This window comes from Ceratosolen solmsi, unplaced genomic scaffold, assembly GCF_000503995.2.
Source record: "Ceratosolen solmsi marchali unplaced genomic scaffold, CerSol_1.0 scaffold1, whole genome shotgun sequence".
In the NCBI taxonomy this organism is placed as follows: Eukaryota; Metazoa; Arthropoda; class Insecta; order Hymenoptera; family Agaonidae; genus Ceratosolen; species Ceratosolen solmsi.
In genome coordinates, this window is record NW_011948415.1 from 2,979,385 (window position 1) to 3,003,831 (window position 24,447).

Consider the following 24,447-nt stretch of genomic DNA (forward strand, 5'->3'; position numbering starts at 1 on the left):
TATATATATATATATATATATATATATATATATATATGGACGCATATGCATGTGGGTGTGTGACTGTATTTAGATACGAACATAGAGAGATAGAGATAGAGAGAGATAGAGAGAGAGAGAGAGAGAGAGAGAAAGAGAGATTAAAGAAGAAAAAGATAAAGAGGAATCTGATAAATGCGGGAAAGGTAGTAGAAAATCGAGATATTTGAGGTAGCTTGAGTACTTAGAGAAAGCGAGAGAGTGGAAGTGAAGAGCCGTTGCTATAGATTCAGGAACACGTTGTTGGTGGAAGGTCGGAAGTTTGATGGCGTACGGCCGGCAATAGAGCCACCGCACCTGGGAAAACCATTTCCTTCGGTTAATCGAAACGTTCCTTACTGCCCGTCTCTTACTCACTCACTCGCTCGCTCACTCACTTACACACGCGCACGCCCGCGCGCGCGCACAGAGAGAGAGAGAGGCACAAACATATATATATATATATATATTTACACACACATACACACACACACACACACACACACACACTCTCTCTCTTTCTCTCTCTATCTCTATATGTCTCACTCTCGCACCCCGACTTCTATGTCTGTACATCTACCACCTTCTGGCTGTAGGATAAGGTTAGACTCCTTCTGGCCAAGAGAAATACTAAGCTTAGATGGACAGAATTTTATAGGAAGCTACACGGAAATTCGAAATTGGAAGAAGTTATGTGCACATATACATCGAAAATAAGTCTACTTATTGGTTTTTTTTATTTATCTTTGGTCAATTTGAAAAATCTTACGATTATACATAAAAATTGTTCTCATCATATAATCGAATAATATTTATTTCTATTTCAGTTCAAATGGAATAGATAAGATGAAAAAATGAGAGAAAAAAAGAGGAAAAATAGAAATTTTATTTCATTAGAAATTAGAAATTAAGTAATCAAAATAATTTTTCTTAAAACGATGAATTAGATAAACCAATGTACGAAACAAATAAATATTGACCAATAAATTTATAAAATTAATCTTCTGCAATGAATATTTTTTCACGACATTTAACAATATTTATAAATTGTGGTAAATAATTATTTTGTATGTAAGTATTTTTATATATTGTTGATATGTATTTATCGTCAAATATTGAGTTATACTACTCGATTATTATTTATTAAATTATCACTTATTAAATTATGTATTTAATAAGGTTATCAAATGTAAAATTTAAGTCTCTTAACGATTATCACATCTTGTTTAATTAATAATATTTCTATTATGTTATAAAATAAGAGTATATATATATATATATATATATATATATATATATATATATATATATAAAGTTTAGGTTATATATACTATTTTATTGTAAATTAATCATAAAATTTATTACATTACATATATATTTCAGATAATATTGCATTATGTTATGTAGTGATCTTCTTCATATTAGAATAAAAATTGAATGTTTATCTCATTGTTATTATAAACTCATTATTAATAAACTTACAATAAAACAAGTTTCCTGAAAAATAAATTACTTTGATATTATTTAAAATGGGGAGGAAATAAACTTTATGTCGATATATAATCGTTCTTGTATACTTGTATAAATATATAATTGTAAATGCATAATCCACTGAATTTAAGTAAAGAGTTTATTAAATCATTGATGTGGTATTCAATAACTTCAGAAACGGCATTGTATTTAATCATAAACTTTAATCAAGACTCTAAATTTCTTATCCTAAAATTATCCAATTAACTTTAAATTTGTGTCGTCCACATAATATATGATAACACGAGACGATATACCTGAGTCCCGGAACAGCGTTAACCGTCCTCTGATCCGGGCTGGTGATCCACGTAACGTGGGTGGTGGGACTGCCATGGGCGGAGCAGCTCAGTTGTGATCCCGTAGTATTCGAAAAGACGAGTGTACTCGGCGGCTCCAAGACGAAAATCGGTCCCTGCTGCCCCAGTGCCGTTCCTGGTAGCCATGCTGAAATCACGGGGACGTTAAATTTAATGGGTCATGAATATACGAAAATGATTACGTCGAGTGATTTCCTTGCGCTTTACAGACCGTGAGCTGAACGTCATAGTTGTGGGATGAAATTAAAGAAGTTGGGGAATATCGCGCAGGCAAGATCTGGAAATGGCAAAGATGTTGGGAACCAATGAACTGAGAAGAAACTCTCCGCGGACGTGAGATGAAAATGTAATGCGCCCCTTTTCAAGCACGCCGGGGGCTCAAATTATCTCTATTTCTAAGTTTTTTTTTCTCTCCACGTGGGAATCAATGGATGGGGAGCTGATTAAATGGGATTTTATTTGTGATTATATTTGTCGCGTAAATTATTTAGTCAATAAATCTCGCCGACTCTATTCACTTATGTAAGCTCTGGTTAAAAAGAGCGCTTGGCTTGTTCGAGCTCGCGTTCAAACAATTTTCAGCCTTATAGAGTCGTTAAATTTAGATTTTTTATCGTTAAAATGAGAAAGTATTATATGTCGGGATAAATGGTAGGCAGTTACATTTTTGTTGGCGCCCGTAAACATCGTCCAGAGATTAGTTGAATTTTTCTATTTTTCTCACCTTACCGCAACGACCTCAACGGCCTTTCAAATACGAAAGCGCGAAAATATCGCCATTGGTGGGCGTTGATATCTTTTTGACATAGACGTAAGTATAGATTGTCCGATATTATCCGACTTAGCGTACCCAGCGGATCATTTTTCCGTAAAAAAAAAAAACAAAAAAAAGTTTGTTAACCTTCATTACTAGCACATTAGGAGTCATTAGTGCATTGTTTAAGTGGATCGTGAAAGCTTTTGAAAGATTCATTTTTTGCTACTCAAATCTTATAAAATGGGCTATTTAATTTTCAATTCTTCAAAAAATCATGAATAGATAGATTAGAGGATTAGAATGTTTCTAATAAATATCATTAATTTATAATAAAAAAATGTTTCATCAGTACTTTTATTATTTCTTGATATATACACATATTTTTCTTTACCATTAAATAACTACTTAATCTTCTTCACTTGCTAATAAGAATTTAAATAGATACTACAATCAATTATGTGTTTGCAGATACTTGAAATTATTTCTCAAGTAATTGCTTAATACATAATAGAAAGGTCAAAACTTATTGAAATATATTTTATATTTGACTTTTATATTCACGGCGTCTAATATTTACTTAAATTATAATTATCATTTGATTTTTAAATAGGCAATAAGGTCACTGAATTTATAGTACATAGAATGTCCAATATATCTTATTATTTATTATGGAAAATCATTAATAATACTTCAATGGAATTTCAATACTATTTTCTCCTTGTCGAATCACATTAGCGACAATTTACATTCTTCAATTTCAAATGTAACATATGTGCGTAATATTTAATCAATGTCGCTTTGTACAAATGAAAACACACTCTTACTTTTCAAGTTGCGGGTGGAAAATGTTGAAGGAAGTTTGCGTTGAATATTTAAAATACAGAATAAAATTATCGAAACAAAATTTCAGCAAAATAACCAATCACCAATATCAAAAATACACGGACGGCTGTCCGAGACATAAATAACATTTTGGAGGAAATAAGAGCGATAAATTAGGATCCGTTGCATCTGCGTCCATTACCATTCTCTCATTTTTTCGGCTTCGTATCTGCGTTGCGCATTCCCCTAGCCAATGACGTATACCATTATACATTCCATATCCGACAACTGTAGCTTTTTATATTTCATATCGAGAATTCGAAAAAACCGCGCAGCAATGTCGCGAATCCTAAGAAAACACGACGTGCCCATAAACTCCTGCTGGCCTCCCGCAATTCGCACGAACTTCCTTCGATTCGATGCACGTTCGCTCACATCCTGAACGTGCATCCTTTCGGCTCCTCGGCTTATTCCCGCTCACTATTGCGTCTTCTTCGGCCTGCCTCTGTCGCAAATTCACGCGAAATTCACCCGCAGAAAGCAGTTTTACGCTTTCGTCGGAAAGTTCCGAGCCGCTCGCTATCTGCCGCGTCAGCAGCCACCCCCGAGCCCTCATTTTGCGAACAATCGTCCTGCCGAAGGAACTTTTGACACAATCGGCTACTTTCATGCAAATTTTGCGATGGCTTGGTCGGTTGCACATCTCCGACTCGGTTTTTTGCAAGTTAAAGTTTTTTTTCTCGCCGGGGATCGCTACATCCTACGTATTGTCGAGATTAACTCATCTGTATGAACAACTACTGTACCTACAACGCAAACAACGAAATAAAGTTGCACTTTTGCCGGACGTTGAATATGATAATACGTTATTTACATACTTATTGGTAAACATTTTATCAACTAAGTTTATAGTAGTTTATAGTAGCTTGTACTTTGACTTTTCGAAAACAGTTTTATAAACATCTTTCAAAGTATTATATTGATCGGAAAATTTGCCGGCTACACGATTATAGAACAAACATTTTTTAAATATATTTTTTTTTCAAATTGATAAAATACACACACACACGCGCGCGCGCGCGTACATATAAACACAATTATTAATTATCATTATTACATTAATGATTATATACAAGTATAAGGTGGTCTTAACGTTTTTGTTATTTTTATTTCTTGGAATATAAAGTTTTGCGATGCAAGTCGAAATAAATTATTTCTAATAATAATCATCGATCCTGACATGGTCAAGGGAGTAAAATAAAAAATTATTTATCGTATGCTGCGTTATAAAGTAACATATCAAAAGTTGTCGGTGCATACGATTAGAGTGCTAGAAAAAAAAAAAAAAAAACGAAAATAGAATAGAACTCGACTAGGAAGATAATAAAAAGTGTTCATTGAACAGCAATTGGGAGTAAAGTGAACGACGTGCAAAAATATGAAAAAGTACGTTGTAGAGATTTCGTAGTGAATTGTTGCATGTAACTAAACCCTGCGAGAAGTTGTGTCAGGAAATCTTGGAAAGCTACTAGCGATCTTATGTACCTGGACTTTTCTTTCTAAATACGTGCGTACCTACGACTCTTTCTCACAGAATTCCTTTTCCTTGGAAGAGCGAATTTTATTGGACTGTTGTGTCACTGTTTACCACTATATAGCTTTTATTTTCTTTCGTTACTGCTAGTAGTAGAGTTTCATGTCCAAAGTCCGCACAAAGCGAAATAAACTTTTGCTTTATTTTTTGAAAAATGGATGAAGCGTGTGCTGTGGAAAATTACATTTTTAATGTATTCCACTCAACGTTCATCGCATTCCATCCTACAATTGTCTAGAAAATCTCATATACGGTATAAATTACTTTTGCCTTTAATCGTCGATGTTATTAATATAAGTTTCATTCGCTTTAAAATGTATTTACCTTATGTATCTTGATTGTAAACAATAAGAACTTAGGATTTTAAATTCTCGAAATTTAAACCTTACAATTAATAACTAGATGAATATATAATGATAACAAGAACCTGTGAAAGCCATTTACGAAGCAGAAAAAAAAATTATAAAATCCGATATATTTAAAGATTTATTCCTTTGTAAAATACAACCCTTCACAAACATCCGCATATGGATAATAGTAAAATATTTTAATATTTATCATTGTAGAAATGCCGACTTTTGATAATAGTTAATCGCCGAAATTTTTATAATTAAATTATCTATTTATTTAACGAAATTGAATATAAATTAAAAATTGAATAATACATTTAATATTTCGTGATTTTATTATTAAATTTTTATTTGTTCGAATCATTTAATTAAACAAAGTTACTTTTGATTAATAATACAGATTTTATTTCAAATATAACTAAATGATGGACGATGATTCATAATGTTGTACATTATAAAAAATAAACTTTATTTTGCTTTTCTTTGTCACGTATATTCGTAAAATATAATTGTACGCACACAGAATGTACTTTTATCAATTATTTTAAATTACATATGTGATTTATAATCTTAGAAAGGTGTAAAGTTATTTGGCATTTATGAAAATTTAATATAGACAGCAACATTATTAGAAATAATAGAAATAATTCATAGAAATTTTCACATTCTTTTAATGAGAGATTTGATATTACAAAGCTTGAATATTTTTAAAATATTTGTAAATTTATCTATTTTATCCCCCTTTTTCTTTTTTTTAACACCAATTTACGACTCTTTAATATCAGATTTCTTTTACAACATTACGTTAATTTAATAACGTCAGCAATTTAACGCAAGACTCTATGGCAATACTTTTGACAAGTCACGCAAACTGCATAAAAATGATCCACACTGTTGATATAATAATGGCACATGGAAGAAAAAGAAGTCGGTAACCAATTCTAACGTAGTGCAAAAAGTATCTTTATGTTCTCTGAAGTCTTAGATGAAAAAAGCTGTCGTGTTTCCCGTTCTCGGCTTCCTCGGAGTTGTCAGTGAAGGCGGAAATTTCAGCTCCATAGAAAGCATCGAAAGAGAAGCGGGGGGGGGGAGCGGGAGGAGGAGAGGACGCGCTATGGGGTGGAAAAAGTTGCTTCCCATCACATGCCGAGGGGAAAATGTATCGGAATTCGAAAGAGGCGAGTAGCGACTACGTAGGCCATCGGCCCTGTTTACCACCACTGCTCACAGTCACGGACACTCGCCTGTTTTTACGACTTACATTTGCGCTCCTTTGACACGCGCGGCAATACGACACTGCCACCGACAACGACAATACTTTCGTAAAAACAATGCCGGCGTGTACGGGCCCCTGAAGAGCCCCACCACTACATTCGAACAATGTATGCGTCCGCATACGTGACCGTATAAAGACCAGCACTACCTTAGTACAGTCACCAGGGAAAATATTTACTGATACCACCCTTTTCGCCTATTGTTGTTTTTTTTTTTGTTTTATCCCCGACAGTTCCGGCTCTACCCTTTCACTCAGATATATTTCGTTTCTTTCATCACTCAGTTTCAGCTCTGAATTATGTTCTCATTTTTATCCCTTTCATAACTTTATTTCAATCTTTATGTGCATGTAAATATGAAATAAATTTTTCCGCATAAAGGATAACTTTTAATTAAATGAAATACATATATAAAAATGGCGCATCCTTTCTCATTATGCATATCCGTATATATATATATATATATATATATATATATAATTGAATAATCAACGAATACATCCGCACATGCATATATATATATATATCCGTATATATATATATATATATATATATATATATATTTAAATAGTTGATTATTCAATTTGTTTAGGAGGGGGTAAAAGATATAGAAAAATTTTTTACGGTATTTGTACGAGAGGTTCAAGTTTTCTTTGTCACTCGCGGATCAATAAAATGTCCTCAATTTCAACATTTTTCCGAATTGGCAAAATTTTTATTTAACAAGAATTTAAATACTCGATTAAATATTGATTTTATAATTCAGCAAACAATTCTCCGTGAATTTGTATCTGTGTAAATTAATGCTCTCTATCGACAATATTTCGTTTACTACTAATATCACATCACACAGATTATTTATTGTTTAATATTTATAATGAGAGTTAGTTTATGGCTATAATGCTTTATAAAATATATGCTTGATAAAATTAATGTTTCATAAAACATCGAATAAAAATGCATGAATTTATAATTTATTATCGCTTATTTATTAAATGTGTAATTAAATTTTAATACAGTCGATTCGCGTCGTCATATAATTTATTTTTATTTAAATAAATGAACGATAAACTGAAAGATAAAAGTGTTACGTACACTGACCCAATAAAAATCTATGAAATAATTAACACGATATAATGCTTTTATTGTAGCAATAAACAATCGAATGGGAGGCTTATGAGAATCAAGGTAAAAAAATCAGGCTTGTTTATAGAAATAAATGCCATGGGTTAACAAAAAAAATAGTTGACTATTAAATCAATGACTTACGAGCTACTAAATCAAGCTTTATATCTTAAACGAAATCACAGGTGACAGACGAGCTCCAGAGGGTGATATTTTCTAGTTTGCAGATCACTAAAGTCACACGTTCTTGGTTATTTTGTTCGTTTTTTGTATGCTTGTTTGTTCTTTTTTTTTTTAAGATTTTTTCTGAATCTCGTCTGTCAGTTACTGCTATTATTTTTAAGTTTGTAAAACCAAAGTCAGTACGTGTGCACACCAAGTGATTATATATGCGCAGAATGCGATAAAAGACGACAGCAGTGTTAAGCTTCCATTGTATTTATTGAAATATAATTTCGCCTTAATTTTTAATATTTTATCTATCATTGAATTGTATATTGTCCATATGATCCATAACGAAAAGCGAATATATCAATATGATTTAATTAAATTATTGTGCATACATTTGATTTCGTTATTCGATAGTGCAAGAAATTTCATTAATAATTAACTCGCCTTTGTATATGAATCGTTTAATATAGAATATACAAAATTATTAAGTATATTGAAAAAAAAAGAAAAAAAAAAAATGCATTATTGCTTTAATATAGTTGCGTGTGTACGTATTGCTTATGAAAAAGTGTCTTTTAAATATGAAATAATATAAAAACGTTGGAAGATTGAGAAAGAAAATGAAAGATGATCTGGACAGATAATATTTTGTGAGAAAATATTATGTTTTTAAATGATCGAGTTTTAATTTTAGTAATTTCATTAGAATATGCTATTATAGTTTAATAAAATATTCAGCAAAATAATTGAATAATTAATTAGATAAAATTATAATTATTATACGTAAATCTACAGCACTATTAAATTTCAACTGAAATATGTTTATTTAATATCTGATTTGACATTGTAAAATAATATGTTTTCTTACAAAATATAGATAATTAAGTGCAAAATAGAATATTGAAAACGTCTTGTTAAATTTTGAAAATATCAGTGAATTATTGTACTTTACGTATTTACGTAAGAAAATAAAACAATAATATGGTATAATGTAGCATAAAAAAAAAAAAAGAAGAAAGAAGATAGGTAGAGTATACCGACAGCGCGCATATTTGCTAATGTACATCTGTGCGCATCATAGTGTGCATCTGCGCGCTTGTGTTGTATGTAAATCCAGACAAATGATTGGACATCAGTCTCTGCTGAGATGTTTATTCATACATAGTGACTCCATCACCGACAAATATATTATCGATTAATTGCACAGTTGTATGTGCTGTACATGTGCCAGCGAGGCAATAATACCTGGGGCACCAATTCGCCCGCACACATAAACCACAGAAAGCTGCTGGCAATGTAAATGCAACTCCGTATACGCACGTAAGTCGCACAAGAGTAGACGGAGTAACGTTGACGTTGAAAGATCGTAATTGCGAATTCGTTGATCCGCGAGGCTCGAGTGGCACTTTCCGTGGCTAGAGCGAGCGCGCCGGAGGATAAGGGAAGGGAAAAACAGTGTAAAAGAAAGGTCGAGCTGCGCACTGTGAAAGGCAAATGTAGAAAAAAGAGACAGACTGAGCGGGAGAGGCCGAAAAGAGAGGAAACGGTGGTAGCAGGAGGGCAAACAGACTTTGCAATCGTTTATTTTTCTGGCAATTATATTCTTCCGTGAAAAGAATCCCTGAGCCCTATTCATTCGACGTATTTATATTCGTTCTGCGAAAGTGACTCAGAAAGCGAGCGTCGTCCAGTGGCTCTCAGCCGCACGGCGTACCACCCTATTCTTGAAAAGTGGAAGTCACGAGTCAATTGTAAAGCACGACCAAGGGGTGGCAAGGGAGTTAGATGTGTTGGTGGGCTGATGAGACTCGCGTGTTAATATGGTTAGGTAATAATTTCTAATTATCGGAGTGCTGGTAATTATGAGGTGCGATTACGGAGATATTAGCACGCGAAGTCATATATTTTTTATAAAAAGCGTTCAAGTTCGATTAATTGGATTATTTAGATAAATTCACTTGTAATTATCGTACAGGTATTACATAATGTACATATTCCATGCATTATTATATATTGTATACAATCGATTATTATGCTTTGAAGACGTCAATTTAGTCATGCATTATTATGTATTTAATGTGTATTATATCGTGGCTCTTTGTACTTATGGTTTTTGAGAAATAATATCGAAAACTTCTTTTCGATTGAATTCAAATATTTGTTGTTTTGTTTGTTTGTTTTTGTTTTTTTGTTTTTTTTTTTTTTTAATGCATGTAAGATAAAAAGAAATTGTGAATTATTATTACAAACATAAATATAAAATAATACTAATACTCAACATAATAATAATATTTTATTTCATAGTGTGGAAGTACAGCGTGCAATGCGTGAAAGAAATTTCAAATACATATTTTAGTAAAAACAATAAGTATTCGATATTGTTAAGTTCAATAATTTTACAAGTTAATGTCAATATCATTATTCTGTTTCAAGCCGTGAAATTATTAATATTTTCACAATACATTAATTTTAGTTATCATAATAATTAATTTATTTGTATTTAATACATTGAATTGTATTTATAATTAATTTAGTATCCGATATTAAATCATAATCAAATGTAACTGTCCTATTTATCGAAAATGATAGCGTGTGAGTGCTTATGAATAATAGGATTATTCGCTTTCGTTTTTCTTATTCGCCGAGATCACGAATCATGACGGTACTCGAGGAAGACGTACGCGTTAATAGAAAAATTACCTTCATTCTGTACATACGTAAATAGACAAATAACTAAATATTCTAAAAAGTCGAATTCTCGTAATCCATTACGCATCTCGTGCTTTTGACTCGAAATTTTTTATTTTGGCTTTTATAGCAATACATGCTTGTCTCTTGGTTATGTATACCAAGTCGGCTACGATTCTTGAAATATTCATAGGTTTTTCAAAGGAACACGTGAATGGCTCGAGTATTGCCACCACCGAGGCAAGAGTAGCGATGATTTCCAACAGATAAGGGCCTTAGCCGGCTCCGTCTTGTTGACTTGGAGATTTAACGACTACTTCGCTGAAGATATTCAATGTTTGAATTCCATGAGTTAACGAGTCTTTCCAACTTATATTATAAGATGAGAGATGAGGGAATTTCCTTGGTTTTCTCACCGAGAAACAAATGAAAGAAATGGACTTAACTAAGAAAGAAAGAGCTGTCATTCAGTAAATCCTCGGCATGTCGTAATAAAAATACACAAGCTCTGTCTCGAATAGAAGAAGAGCGAGGGCGCGCGTTTAAAATAAGTGGGAGAATAATTTGCAGTCATTAGCGTAATTAATAGCGATTCTCTATGAACAAAAGTGAATTCTTAAACTCAAATTTGCCCGATTTTATATTATTATCATTCATACAAGAACATCAACGAATAATTGAATCATTATAAAATATAAATGTAACAAATATATATATGTATATATAAATATATATTTATAATCTTAAACGTTTATTAAATATAACCTAAACATTACAATTTTAATAAATATTAATGGTAATAATTGCCAATATGTAAGTAATCCGTTGTCCTAAAAATTTTTTATATATATATATATATATAACTTAAATCGATGTACGTTATCTATTTAACATAAATTTGATAAAAGTTTAGTTTATTTTTATAAAAGTTCATGTATATAAAACGTAAGTGAATTTAGTATCGTATTACACTAATCAAAATTACTGTAAAAATATTGAACAAAAATTTTATTTATATCGACTACTTTACACATGGACGTTACTTGTGATTAAAGTAAAATGTAATAAATGTAAATACATTTATAATGATTTTTCTCCATTTAAAATATAAATTATTATAAATATTATCATAATATTATTGTAGAATAATTATTATAATTTCACATACATAAAATTTTATATTTATAAATGTATTGTAGTAATATTGAAGATAAATTGTACTAAATCAAATAATATTTTTTTCATACATTCTTAATAATGTAAAAATAAAAATTTAATCCCACATTAATTCAATTTATTTATAAGCTATGGCATATACATGTTGAATTATATTTTATTATATAAAAAATTATGAAGATCTAATATGTAATTATTATTAGACAAGTATTATTAGTTGAAAATATTTTCAAAATCGACCTTTTTAATAATTTAACTATTATAAATATTTATTATTTAAAATTTTTATAAATATTAATTACCATAATCGGAAATTTTATTTTACCATTGATGTAATATAATAAAATATGGTAAACATGCAGCTTGACTTTTAATGTCAGGTATTATAAATCTTTATCAATGTCTATAGGTATATTCATATATTATTTCTTACTCGATAAAATGCAATAAAAACTTTGAGTGGATCGTGCAAATCCGCAACAACTGTATCTTCTTATACTCAGTATTTTATTTCGGTTCTTTAGTAAGCGATAAAATGTATAATTGTAGCCTTAGGTAGGTTAATACAGATTCCGTTAAAAGGATAAATTAATGGTGAAAATAATGATGATGAAATAACGCGCAAGATTTACTTACTTTTTATGGTTAAATAATATAAAAGTATAAATAGATTTGATAGAAAGATATTGGGCAGAGAGGGGAGTCACAAGGAGGGAATAACAAGGTGGAAAGAAATATAGAGAGAAGAGTTTTGAAAAAATTTATGATAATAAAATTTCCATTAATACGTTCTTATCAATGATAAATATGTTGTCTGCAATTGTGTAAATTTTAATTTTTATGGTCATGTAAAATAAAGTCGTGTAAAATACTTTAAATAAAGGAAGTCATTATCTCGTTATCCTAAATACTCAAAGTATCCGAAAATAAATAAAAGCTTAAGATTAATATTTACGACTCTGTCATTATAATCGTCCGGCATATTTATTCATAGGCATATCGCTTAAAAAAAAAAAAAAGCAAAAATAGCCTCGCGCATTACGTAGCGCACAAGTTATAATGCCATTTTTTTCCGATTTTAATAAAACTGAGTACTTCCTCGAGCGATTAATAAGCGATTCTAAACAGGGCAGCGGTGTGGTGTTTGGCGTGGGGTTGGGGTTAGGATAGTTGGGATGGGTGGATTGGAGGTTTGGGGGGAGGGGGGCTGTAACCGTGAGTTAAAACTCGTTTCATCTGCTACATCATCCATCCAAACGCGTTCACATAGACATCGATGAACGATCGAGTATACATGAAGAGATCGTCGAGAAGTGCGGCATTGGCACACGTGATAAAATCCCAAAGCTCGTAGTTGTAGGAAGGGTTTTGCCCCCGCAGCGCTGGCGAAAGATTTCAGTGAATTATTTAGGGCCTCGTCTATAGGGAGAAGTTGGTAATCTCGATTACGCAGCCTCGATAGTGCGGCGCATGAGCTAAAGAGAGACGGGTTGGGAGTACTAACGGCTCGTGTAGTCTCGACTCGATGCGAACGCTGTACTGCTGGCGATGCAAACGGAGCGGGAGCGAGAGCGCGAATAGTCGACCATTCGAGCAACTAGAGAGACATCGATGACACTATACATATTGACAAGGCACTCGAGACCGCTCGCCAGATCCTGGATCTGACTACACTCATCTCGGCCTCTATCACCAGCTCCCTGTAATGCTGGGAGTTCGCGCATGTGCGTGGACCGCCTTTGGTGCACGTGTGCCCCTGTAAGCTGGTCACCAAGCCAACATGGACATCCGAAATCACACACGCGTGCGCTTGCTTACGTACTTATATATTGGTTAGTGAGACAGCGATTGAGATAAAGAAGGATAAGCAGCGTTAGGTTGTAGTATTATGCCAGTACTCTTCGATACGTCCTTACGTATGATACAATTCGGCTGACTAAAGGACGAATGAATCACGTCGTTTTCTAATCTTTACATTATGTACAATTATGTATCTAATTCAATTTTTTGCATTATTACGGTTACTTTTAAGTAGATAGCATATATTTTTATATTTAATATATGACAAAATTATAGCACAATGAAATCGTTAATTAAATTTCAAACTAATTTGAAAATTTTATACGTAAAAAATACAGCGATTGCTTATGAAGAAAAATTCTTTTCCAATTTAACGTTGATTATTAATATTTTTTTCAATTTATAATGGAATTTTTCCATATATATATATATATATATATACTTTCATATGTATTAATTTTCGGTTATGATATTTTTTTGCATAAGTAACTTTCGTTACATAATTACCCACTTTTTTCATTCCAAAATCACTAAAATACTAATATTAATTTTATATTTCTTATTAATCTAAAATTATTTCGATTTCATAATTTTATTTGTTTTCTTTTACGATAATTTAACATACAAAAAGTTACAAAGAGCAGTTTTAATATTTTCCTATATATATATATATATATATATATTATTGCATTCCTGTGAATTTATGCTATAATTATGATATAAAGACTGTTGAAATAAAGAATTTTATACAATCATTGGTACGTTTAGAGTTGCAAAACATTTCTCGTAAAAATGTGTAGATCTTGGCTTCAACTCTCAGTCACGTAAAGTTAACTACTCTTTTCTTTTCTGTATATTTATCCGAAATCATTGCCATTATTACAAATAATATAACGATAAATATATAATTGAAAAATATATATAACAAATACATTTAATATATATATATATATATATATATATATATATGTGTGTGTGTGTGTGCGCGTGCGTGGGCGTATGCGTGTTTACACGTGTATGTTATTATTAATTTAAAATTAAAACTTCTCTAAAATATAATGTAGGTTAGGTGATAACTTTTTGTTGGATTATAAAATTGTTGGACTTTCCAGTCTGCATTCTTTCTTTTATTAGCGTTGAAAATAATTTTGAACTATATTTATACATAATATTAATTGTTGAATAAAGCAAAATATAAGCATTTTTAACATTTCAAGTATCTTTTATTTGTAACTCACATATTTTATTCATTTCAATAAGAATAATGATATGTATTTTGTTGGTATATTAATCATTGATTTATGTCAATTAATAATCATTAATATGCTTTTAAGCTAAATGATGTTTAATAATTCAAATCAAGAGAGTACTGCATAAATACTTAATATTGTGTTATATTTTATATCCAGAGAATTTTAAATTTGTTAAATATATAATGCTGAATATTACGAAAATTGTAATTTTTTTTTTTTAATGTATAATTTAAATAAAAAGTTAATATTAAAAGATTATGGACATTTTATTTACCTTTGTTATTGACAAATACATATTTATACAATATATTGTATTATAAAGTTGCAAATAATCTGGAGTATAAAACTAAGATATATTCAACGATCTTTTATTTGTTTTAGATATAAATTCATTTATAATAATGAAAATAATTGAAATTTATGGCAATATCTAATGTAATTAAATTCTCATATAAAATGTTATATGTAGAAGCAAGTATAATCGACTCGTTTAAAAGCATTTTATATATTTGAATTTTATGTCATAAAAACAATTTAATTTTCTATTATAGAGTCATTAAATCAAAACCAAATATTTTTAGTATAATCTCCATCACAGTAATTCCTCATCAGAATTTTTGGTCACGTCCAATTCCAATTACATATCATCATAATCGCAATATTACATGAAATATCAGCTTTTACCATTTATTCGTGTAATGAGTACATACATTTATTATAAGCGAAAATTAAAGTTTACAATTTCACAGCGAATTGATTAGCAATAGAATTTAAATATGATTTTTATAAAAATTTATAATGAAATATACACTTTTCGAAAGAAAATCCAAATTTTAATTAATAAAAAACCATCTTCTATATTGCTATTTAAGAATATCGCGAAAATTTTTTTGAAGAGAATTAATTGTAGATTCGCTTTAATTTAAAATGTCAGTGGTGTGTATTTGGAATAATCCCCTCCCCCCCCCCGTATCGATCACTCATTGTAATAATTAGTTTTAATTAAGAATCTTAGATATTTAGTGAATATAAATCCTCCGTATTTGTAAGTATTTTTAATAGTCTGTATTTGATAAACTTTTACTTATACACTTTATCTAGTAAATTTTACTTAGTAGACGATAAGATTTCCAATAAATAATCATTCGAAACCTAAAATTCAACATGTGATTACTTAAGTCCGTAATTGACAAATTTATATAATTATAGTACTCGTATATTATCCATTATTTATAATACCGGGAGGTGAATGCAAATGTTGCCTTTCATTTACGAGTCAATTGATACGGCGAATATTTATGAGCGCGTGAGCATCAAACGTTGAGGGCCTTCCGATAATGAAGAAAAAAACAATAGAAGCTTATGGGTGAAAGGACGATGTGTTTTTATACGTGTCTGACTGATAAGGCGAAACGAATGGAGAGGACTAACAAGCTGCGTATGCCACTGATAAACAGCCGCGAAACAATAGATCGACATTTATTAAAACAATGACGAGTACCGCGACTGAAACAATGATTGTCGCCCACTTTCTGATATGGGCACATCGCAATAGCGAAGCACATAGGTGCACGAACAATACGCTCTTGTCAACAATACAGCAAATATCTTTCTTTTCGATTTGAAATCGCGATCAGCTTCGGCTATTGCGATTGTATGAGGCGAGTACCTTGCTTCTTTCTTTTTTCTCTCTTCTTCTTCTTGTTTTCTTTGTTTTTTTTTTTTTTTTATTTTTTATTTGTCTTTTGTTCGGTACTGCCAAATGTAGCGCGCATTATTGGGGAATTGATATGGGAGAGCTAGGACAAAGGATCATACAATCGTGTAATTAATTATAAGTCCTGAGTAGAGACGCGGTGGTTGATGGATGAACGGAGGAGAATCCAAAGTGGACTAGATTACATAATTTTATTCTCGATTCTATGCGAGATGATGATGGAACGAAGAGTCCAAGTTTTTATTTCATTTTTTAGAGGATAAGAGATTCTAAAAAAAAGTTCATATCTTCGCACATATGTAAACAGTGAGTACACAAAAAGCATGAATATTTGAATATTAATTTCAGTACTAAAGGTTTTTTTTTTATGAATAATGAATTTTTTTTAGCTTCAGAATACACATGAGGTTTATTTTTGTAATGGAAAACTTGGCGAGCGATCGAATGCGGAAAATAAAGAATGTACTAAGTATTGCAGAATCTTAACGGAATTTATACCTTTTCATGGTAATTTTCTTATTAAAAGACGCACTTTACGTTATCTAATTGAATTATAATTACTCGAATGAAGACTTTTTTTTACTTGTGTTTCTTTACTCTCATATTTAAGTCCAAACAGAATAAATGTTTCATAGGTTAAAATGATAAAATATTATTGGTAAACTGTACGCAGTGAGTAATAGACCGTAGAATTATATAATGTTGTTGGCGTATGTTGTATGAAAAATTTCTTCCAATCCTCACCATAGATTCGCTCTTAATTCACGATAATCGTTTGTCATGATTTTTTTCATTGACTCTGGCTTCAAGTGGCCAACAATTAGACTTTATTATGTTCTAATCTTCATCGTAATTAGAAAGAAAAAAGTAAATACTAAAACATAGCCGCGAGACTATACTTAGAAAAGTGAATCAGACGAGTGTAAAAATAGTTATGTTTTATCTCTTCTTCTTCTTCTTCTTCTTCTTCTTTTCTTCATTCTGATTTAACTAGAAAAAGCCAACAGAATAAAAAGAGGGAAGAAGAAACTGCGACTGTTGAGAAACGTCGCTTCCTCATAAATGGTCAAAAGTCCGGTTAAATATTTGCTGGTCGCGTTGGGATGCAAAAGAGGAAGTCAGCACGGTAATAAGTTTTTTTTATTGCAGAGTTCTGCTTCCCAGTCTCCCTGACCTTCCTTGTTTTTTTTCCATCATTTGCGAGGCAAAAGCGACGGCCTGTACTTATTTCCTTCTTTCAGGTTATGCACAACCCGTATTTGCACTGGGTTCCTTCACTTCCAGACTATACTGTGCAGCCACTTCATACAGCCAAGGCAGACTTGTCCTTGGCTTCGGTCTTTACCTCTTTACTCGATGGAAAAGGTTTTTTTTTTTTTTTTTTTTTTTTTATTGCATTCTATACTTACATTTGACAATGCAAGTGCATCATCTTTTATTGGATAGTTGTAAAAAGTGACGTGACCTATGCTTACTGGATTTACTCGACTATACAATGGAAGGACTGACTTAATTTACAATTTAGTTTAGTTTTGCGCACGAGGTAAATGTAAAAATTTGATGATTTATTTGAGATTTGAAAAGAATTTTTATTTAAATTTCAAAAGTTTAATTAATGGCAAATGAAGTTTGAGAGTTTTTAAAAACATTTTAAAAATTAAGCGTTAACATTTTAATACATTTAGTAATAATGTTCGCAATAATATATCATCTAATAAACGAATAATACTTTCATACAAATTCAAGAACTTTTTTTTTTTTTCTAGACTGTTTCTTTTTGCCTTATTTGTCTATCTAGAATACTTAAAGAGTATCTATTATTTATATTTCAAGCAATAAATTAATTTCAAGCCAGTTTAATTAGAAACATTTTTTTTTTTTTTTTTTTTTAAATTATTTTCCAAGGTTTAATTAGTACAGTTGATAATCTTTCAACTAACAATTTTAAATAAGCAAATGACAGGGATATCCATGAAAAAAGTAATAATTATTTTCAACATAAATAACTGAAATTCTCATAATATAGCAAACAGGAATTTAATGAAATTTAATGAAATATCTGAAAACTAATTTGTTTTAGTTAAACAAGAAAATAATATATATCATACAGAATCCCCCGTAGAATTTTCTACTGGGTAATTAGATTTAAGCAATTTTTAAAAATGTACTTGGGTGCAATCAAAGTAGCGCGATTACGCTTAATTTGGAAGACGGCGGTACGACTCGTTTGGGTACGTCAATTTCACCGAGAGCAGATTTTGCTAACAAAATTATGAGAAGAGAATGAAAAAAGTATTCAAAGAGGAGAAAAATGAAACGTATGTGTGGGTCAGCGGGAACACAGAAAGTTACAATGACAGAGGCAGAGACAGAGACAGAGGCAGAGAGAGAGAGAGAGAGAGAGAGAGAGAGAGAGAGAGAGAGAGAGCGAGAGGTGGAGGGGGGGGGAGGATTTGAGCGAGTAGCACAGAAATTTAAGGGTGACAAATAGATGAGAGGAAATATAATGGCAGAAGAGAAACGGTAAGGCAAAAAGTGAGAGAAAGGTGAGTGGTCAGGAATATAAGCCATCCTTAGGTCATTAGACATCATTAGGACGAATCGTTGTTGAAACCTGGAGCACAGAGCTTGATTATACACTGTCGACGACGTTTACATTTCTCAGATTTCTTAAGCAGCTTACATGTGGATACGAGAATTCAAAAAGATGTTTGGGATTAGCCGAGAAAAAATGTACATTATGATGAAAGTTTATACGAAGGAATAATGATCGATTGATAATAAAAAGGTAAAGTAATAATAAGTTATTAAATTTAATTAATAAAAATTAAATTAAATAAGTATTAAATTTTTGATGAAATACAAATTAATATCAGATGATATAAAGATATTTTATATTTTGTTGAAGATAATTATTCATAAATATTGAAGATCTAACCATTACAATAATGTTTATGCTCAACGTAAATGTATTAACACAACTTAAACTATTGGCCAAAGTATTATAATCCCATTTTATCTTCATTATACTATCTCCTACATTTGATAGTATTACTCAACTATTATGCAATTGAAGGCTATGGTCAGTTGAATTAATAGAAGGTTTTCAGATAAATAAAACACAAACATTCATATTAATTATATTACGCAAATTGTGGGTAAATGGTTACAATTTTCTTTAAGAAATTTAACAAAACCTTGGAGAAACTGATGAATTTTCTAAAAAAAAATAAAAAATATTTGAGAATTTGCTTATTTGCATAATACTTCAATTATTTATTTTAATTTATAATTAATACAAGGGAAAGATGTGATATTTTGAGCATTCATTAGTCTAAAATTACAAGTTATGGAACCAATTCTTATAGAAATATTTATCATTACAATTAATAGGTTAAATTATATATAATTAGTTCGTATAATAGAAATATATTCTTTACATAAATATAAAAGTGTTAGAGAAATTGAAAATATAAATGTACTTTAGCTGATTAATCAAGTACTTTCGCAAAACAATGAAACATATATTTTGTATTTGTGAAATATTTTTTATAAAACGGATAGTGTGTATTTGTACTACAAATGATTAGAGTCTAAAACTATAAATTTTTCACAAAAATTAAATTATTCATAGTATTAGAATATATAGATATAAAAACTTTGTATTTCTTATTTCAAGGTATTTAGTTAGAATTTTATAACAAAAAATACAAATAATGTTTAACGAACGACACATTAGGATAATTTTATTAACAAAAAGTACTTTCTCACGAAATCGTGTTTTTCTTTAATTTCGTTTGGATAACATACAAGATATATTGATAAAAATAAATTGGTATAAAATATATTATAAGTACATAAAAATACGTATACAAGAGTTTACGATCCTACGTACTTCCATTCCACATCAAAGAATTATAAAAATATATTTACTTATAGAGCGTAAGAGAGCAAATAGCAATGTAATTCTACATAAATAAATATCAACGTATTAATTCATTTGTAATTTTATTTACATTTACAGGTATTTATACATATATACATATAGAAGACGAATAGAACAAATGCATTTTATGTATACACATGATTCACATTTATACTATTAGTAGTGTAATGCCGTAAGGTAAATTATATTGCCAAGATATGTTGCACTTTAAGAAATTATTTGAACTGAAGAAAAGTGAGACGAAGAATGAGAAAGAAACGAAGAAAAGGTTTTTGAGCTCATATATTTCACTAATTAAATAAAAAGCCTTTCTATTCCTTCTCTCCCACTCTACTTCTCATTCTTCTTTTCTCCATTCCTTCAGAGGGAGAATGTCCAATTGCATCACCATTGTGCTATTCTTTAAAGGTGTTAGCTCGCGGGCAAGCCGTTATCGTCGCCTCTCTAAAGTATCTTCATCTTTGTTTTTCCACTCCTTCTACTCGCACTTGTTCATGTAACTATATATGTTTATAATGCCAGCCTCATCCGAGAATCTCATATAGCCTTTCTAAGCCAGTCCCTCGCTACGGCCCGTCTATGCTTCTGTTGACTCAACGAATTTTTGCGTATTCAGACGATTTCGCTATTCGTCAAAAGTTACCGAGTCCAGTGATGAAGAATAATTAACATAACGGAACATTATAACTTTTTCACAACTTTGAACTTAGTTGCTTTTAACTTTATTAGAGGGCACTATCTCGATAATGTATAAGTAATGCTAATTTATTCTTTTAATTATTTTCACCCTGTTAAACGTGTATTTTTAAATCCTTTATATTTTATTTTTATAAACAATGATATTAGTTTTATTATGATCGAATAATTTGATAGTTTTCAATAATATTGATGGATAGAATGAAATTGATTAAATTTTCATGTAATTATATGCAAGTTAATTTGTAAAACAACGGCTTTGATGGATTTAAATTCAAATGTACTTTAAATTATTATTTAATATATATATATATATATATATATATATATATATAAGAATATTCAGAATTTTATTCAGATGTTATACAACTTGGAAACTGAATAGAAATTGCGCGTATTTATGATATACGTCAGGAATTAGCAATTTTTTTTGTCTTTACACGAGGTATGTTAATAATATACTTGGCAAAGCAATCATAAAGTTCCCTAAAACATATTTCCATCTTTTCTTTGTTAATTTATAATACGATGATATATAATACGATTTCTTTTCCATATAATTTCTTATTATCTTTTTCTCTTCCAACTTCAGCATATGGATGGAATAATTATAATAATATTAGACCTTAATACATAAAAATATGAGTAAAATGTGTGTTAGCGTAAATAAAAGTACAATATATTAAAAATAGGACGTTATTAAACAAATATTAATTAACATTTCAACTCGCCATATATGCTCAAGAAAATTAAAGCATATTAAATTGAGTATGCGAGTAAATAAAATACGAATAAAAGCTCTCACTTTACGCTTATAAATAAATAGAAAATTTTGCGATATCAGAAATATCATTTTATGCGCACAAGCAACGTATAAACTTTACTTATTTTAATAATGAAATAATAATATGATATCATATTTACAAAAATATTTTCAAACTTGTCGATTATGAACGACGTATTACGCGTGCTTTGATGTCTATTCAATAACCATCTAATAAGCAAATTTAATATATTATCCTTACTTTTGGTCATCCCTAGTCGTTCTTTCTCCTTTCATTTCTCCAACCACCGCGTCCACGCTTTAATACATTTTGCGTCGGCGAGTAATATATAGCCGAGATGCCTCGGCATACACAATGCATAGATATTGGAAGATAATAGCCATAACCGAGATATCAGTAGGTTTAGGAGGAAGAGGCCTAGGAGGATCCGCGGAATCACGTCTATGAGCTGCTCATTGCCTAGTGCTCGGGCTCGAGGCTAATTATATCGGGGCAGAAGTAGGCCAACCACTAAGTTTACCACGTGCCTGAATGGGAACAGCACGACCTAACAGCCATGCGGTAAGAGCTTCTCCTCTTCTTGGCTAAAACCGCAAAACCCATCGATGTACGATCAAATTCATAGCCGCGCGATAATTTCCTTCGTTCTTTGCGTGCAGTAAAATCCTCGGACTTTGCAATATTATAATAACCATCCTTTCGTAACTTTATGATTATCTGTATATTATGTATTTGCCGGAGTTGTGTCTGATATTGAATGCACGTATTACTCCTTTCGAGCTTTATAAATAAAAAAATATTGGATTTCGTGCAGTTATTTTTACATCTGCATTTTTAAATCATTTTTTTTCTTTCTATTATTGATATCATGATAATCATACGGTGATAATTTGAAAATAAAAATGTATGGAGTAAGATTAATTGTAAAGTACATATAAAATGTATATTTGGGAGTACAGATAAAGTAGAAAGAAAATTGTTTACAATTGTTTTACATAAGTGTAGTACCAACAAGTTTTTTTTTTTTAACGATGATTGCATTGTAAGCCGCATGCAGTGCCTGAAAGCATCGAGCTTATTGAATTCGACATTAACTAACTTTCTTCGAAAAATGCAAGATTTAATTTTTGTGAATTTTAAAAAATGTTCAATCTATATGTTCAGTTAAATAAGTTTTTAAATAAAAGTTATATTGTTTCTATAATGTATGTCAGATTATCTACAATAGTTTCACAAACTATAATCAAAGTTTTTGTATTCGTTATTTAATTTCCATTTACATAAAAACGTAGATCAATGTCACTAAAAAATTATTATTCAATGTTGTATGGAGGAGATTAAATAAATTTTAATTTTCGAAATATATAATAGAAATATCGTCTTTCTTTCAACTTTTTCTACTTTCGTTGTTATAATATGTTTTTATAAGAAGTTTTTGACCATCATTTTTAAATATATTTATATATATATATATATATATATATATATATATATACATATGCACATAGGTAAATACATAAACGTATGCATGCAAACTTAAAATAGTAAATTAATTTTTTTTATAAAAGTTTATCAGCACTTTTCGGACATTTATTCTGATTTGCTTACAGTAATGACCTAATTATCAAGTAATTAATCATAATTCATTATACAGATGTAATTTAATATATACATTTCAATAGTTTCCTCATTAAAGATATTATTAAAATAATTTCATCTTATATCATATTATTCGTGCTGCAATTTGATAACAAATTATCATACAATTTATTTTGGAAAATATAGAATACTTAAATTTTTAAAACTATTACTATAGAATAGTTGTGTTCATTACACTTGTAATGAATACATTTTAACTTATTTATATAAATAAGTTACTTATTAATGATAATTTATTGATTTTATGTACTTAATAAAGTTTGTCGTTGAACGAGTAAATATGTGTTCCACGCTTAGCTGTTTCTAAGATTGTTTTTCGATGCAAACAGTATGTCACTGAGGAAATAATTACCTCGTATATTACTTAGTTTTTAAATTAAAGAACATTATTTTAATTTTAATTGCAAATAATGATTAATTTTCAAATGTAGCATTATATTTTCGAGCCGACTGTCACATAAATACTTTATATTAAGTATTTTATTTTGCTCGTGTTAATATGACTTTTATAATACGACTTTTAAATTGTTTTATGAAAATCTGATAATATTATCTAATTTCGGTTTAATGTATAACGCAGAACGCATTTAAAATAACGGACTTTTATCAAAAGTAAATCCAGCTTCTGCAGTTTACTTGAGATTATTGAAACATTATATTGAATCATAGAATTTTCCAATCGCTCATTTTAGAATAAAATTATATGAGCACGCCTATACGTACATACTCGTACACGGATATATTTGTATATGTAAAGGGGAGGATATGT

The 24,447-nt window shown here is 30.2% G+C and overlaps 1 protein-coding gene across 1 annotated transcript in view; it reads right to left on the reverse strand.

Annotated features, from left to right (window-relative positions):
- LOC105359002 (Down syndrome cell adhesion molecule-like protein Dscam2) overlaps positions 1-24,447 on the reverse strand; it is a 119,700-nt gene that overhangs the window by 19,402 nt on the left and 75,851 nt on the right. Inside the window, exon 3 of the mRNA XM_011495478.1 lies at positions 1,806-1,992. Coding sequence (XP_011493780.1) covers positions 1,806-1,992 — 187 coding nt within the window. The remainder of the gene's footprint in view (positions 1-1,805; positions 1,993-24,447) is intronic.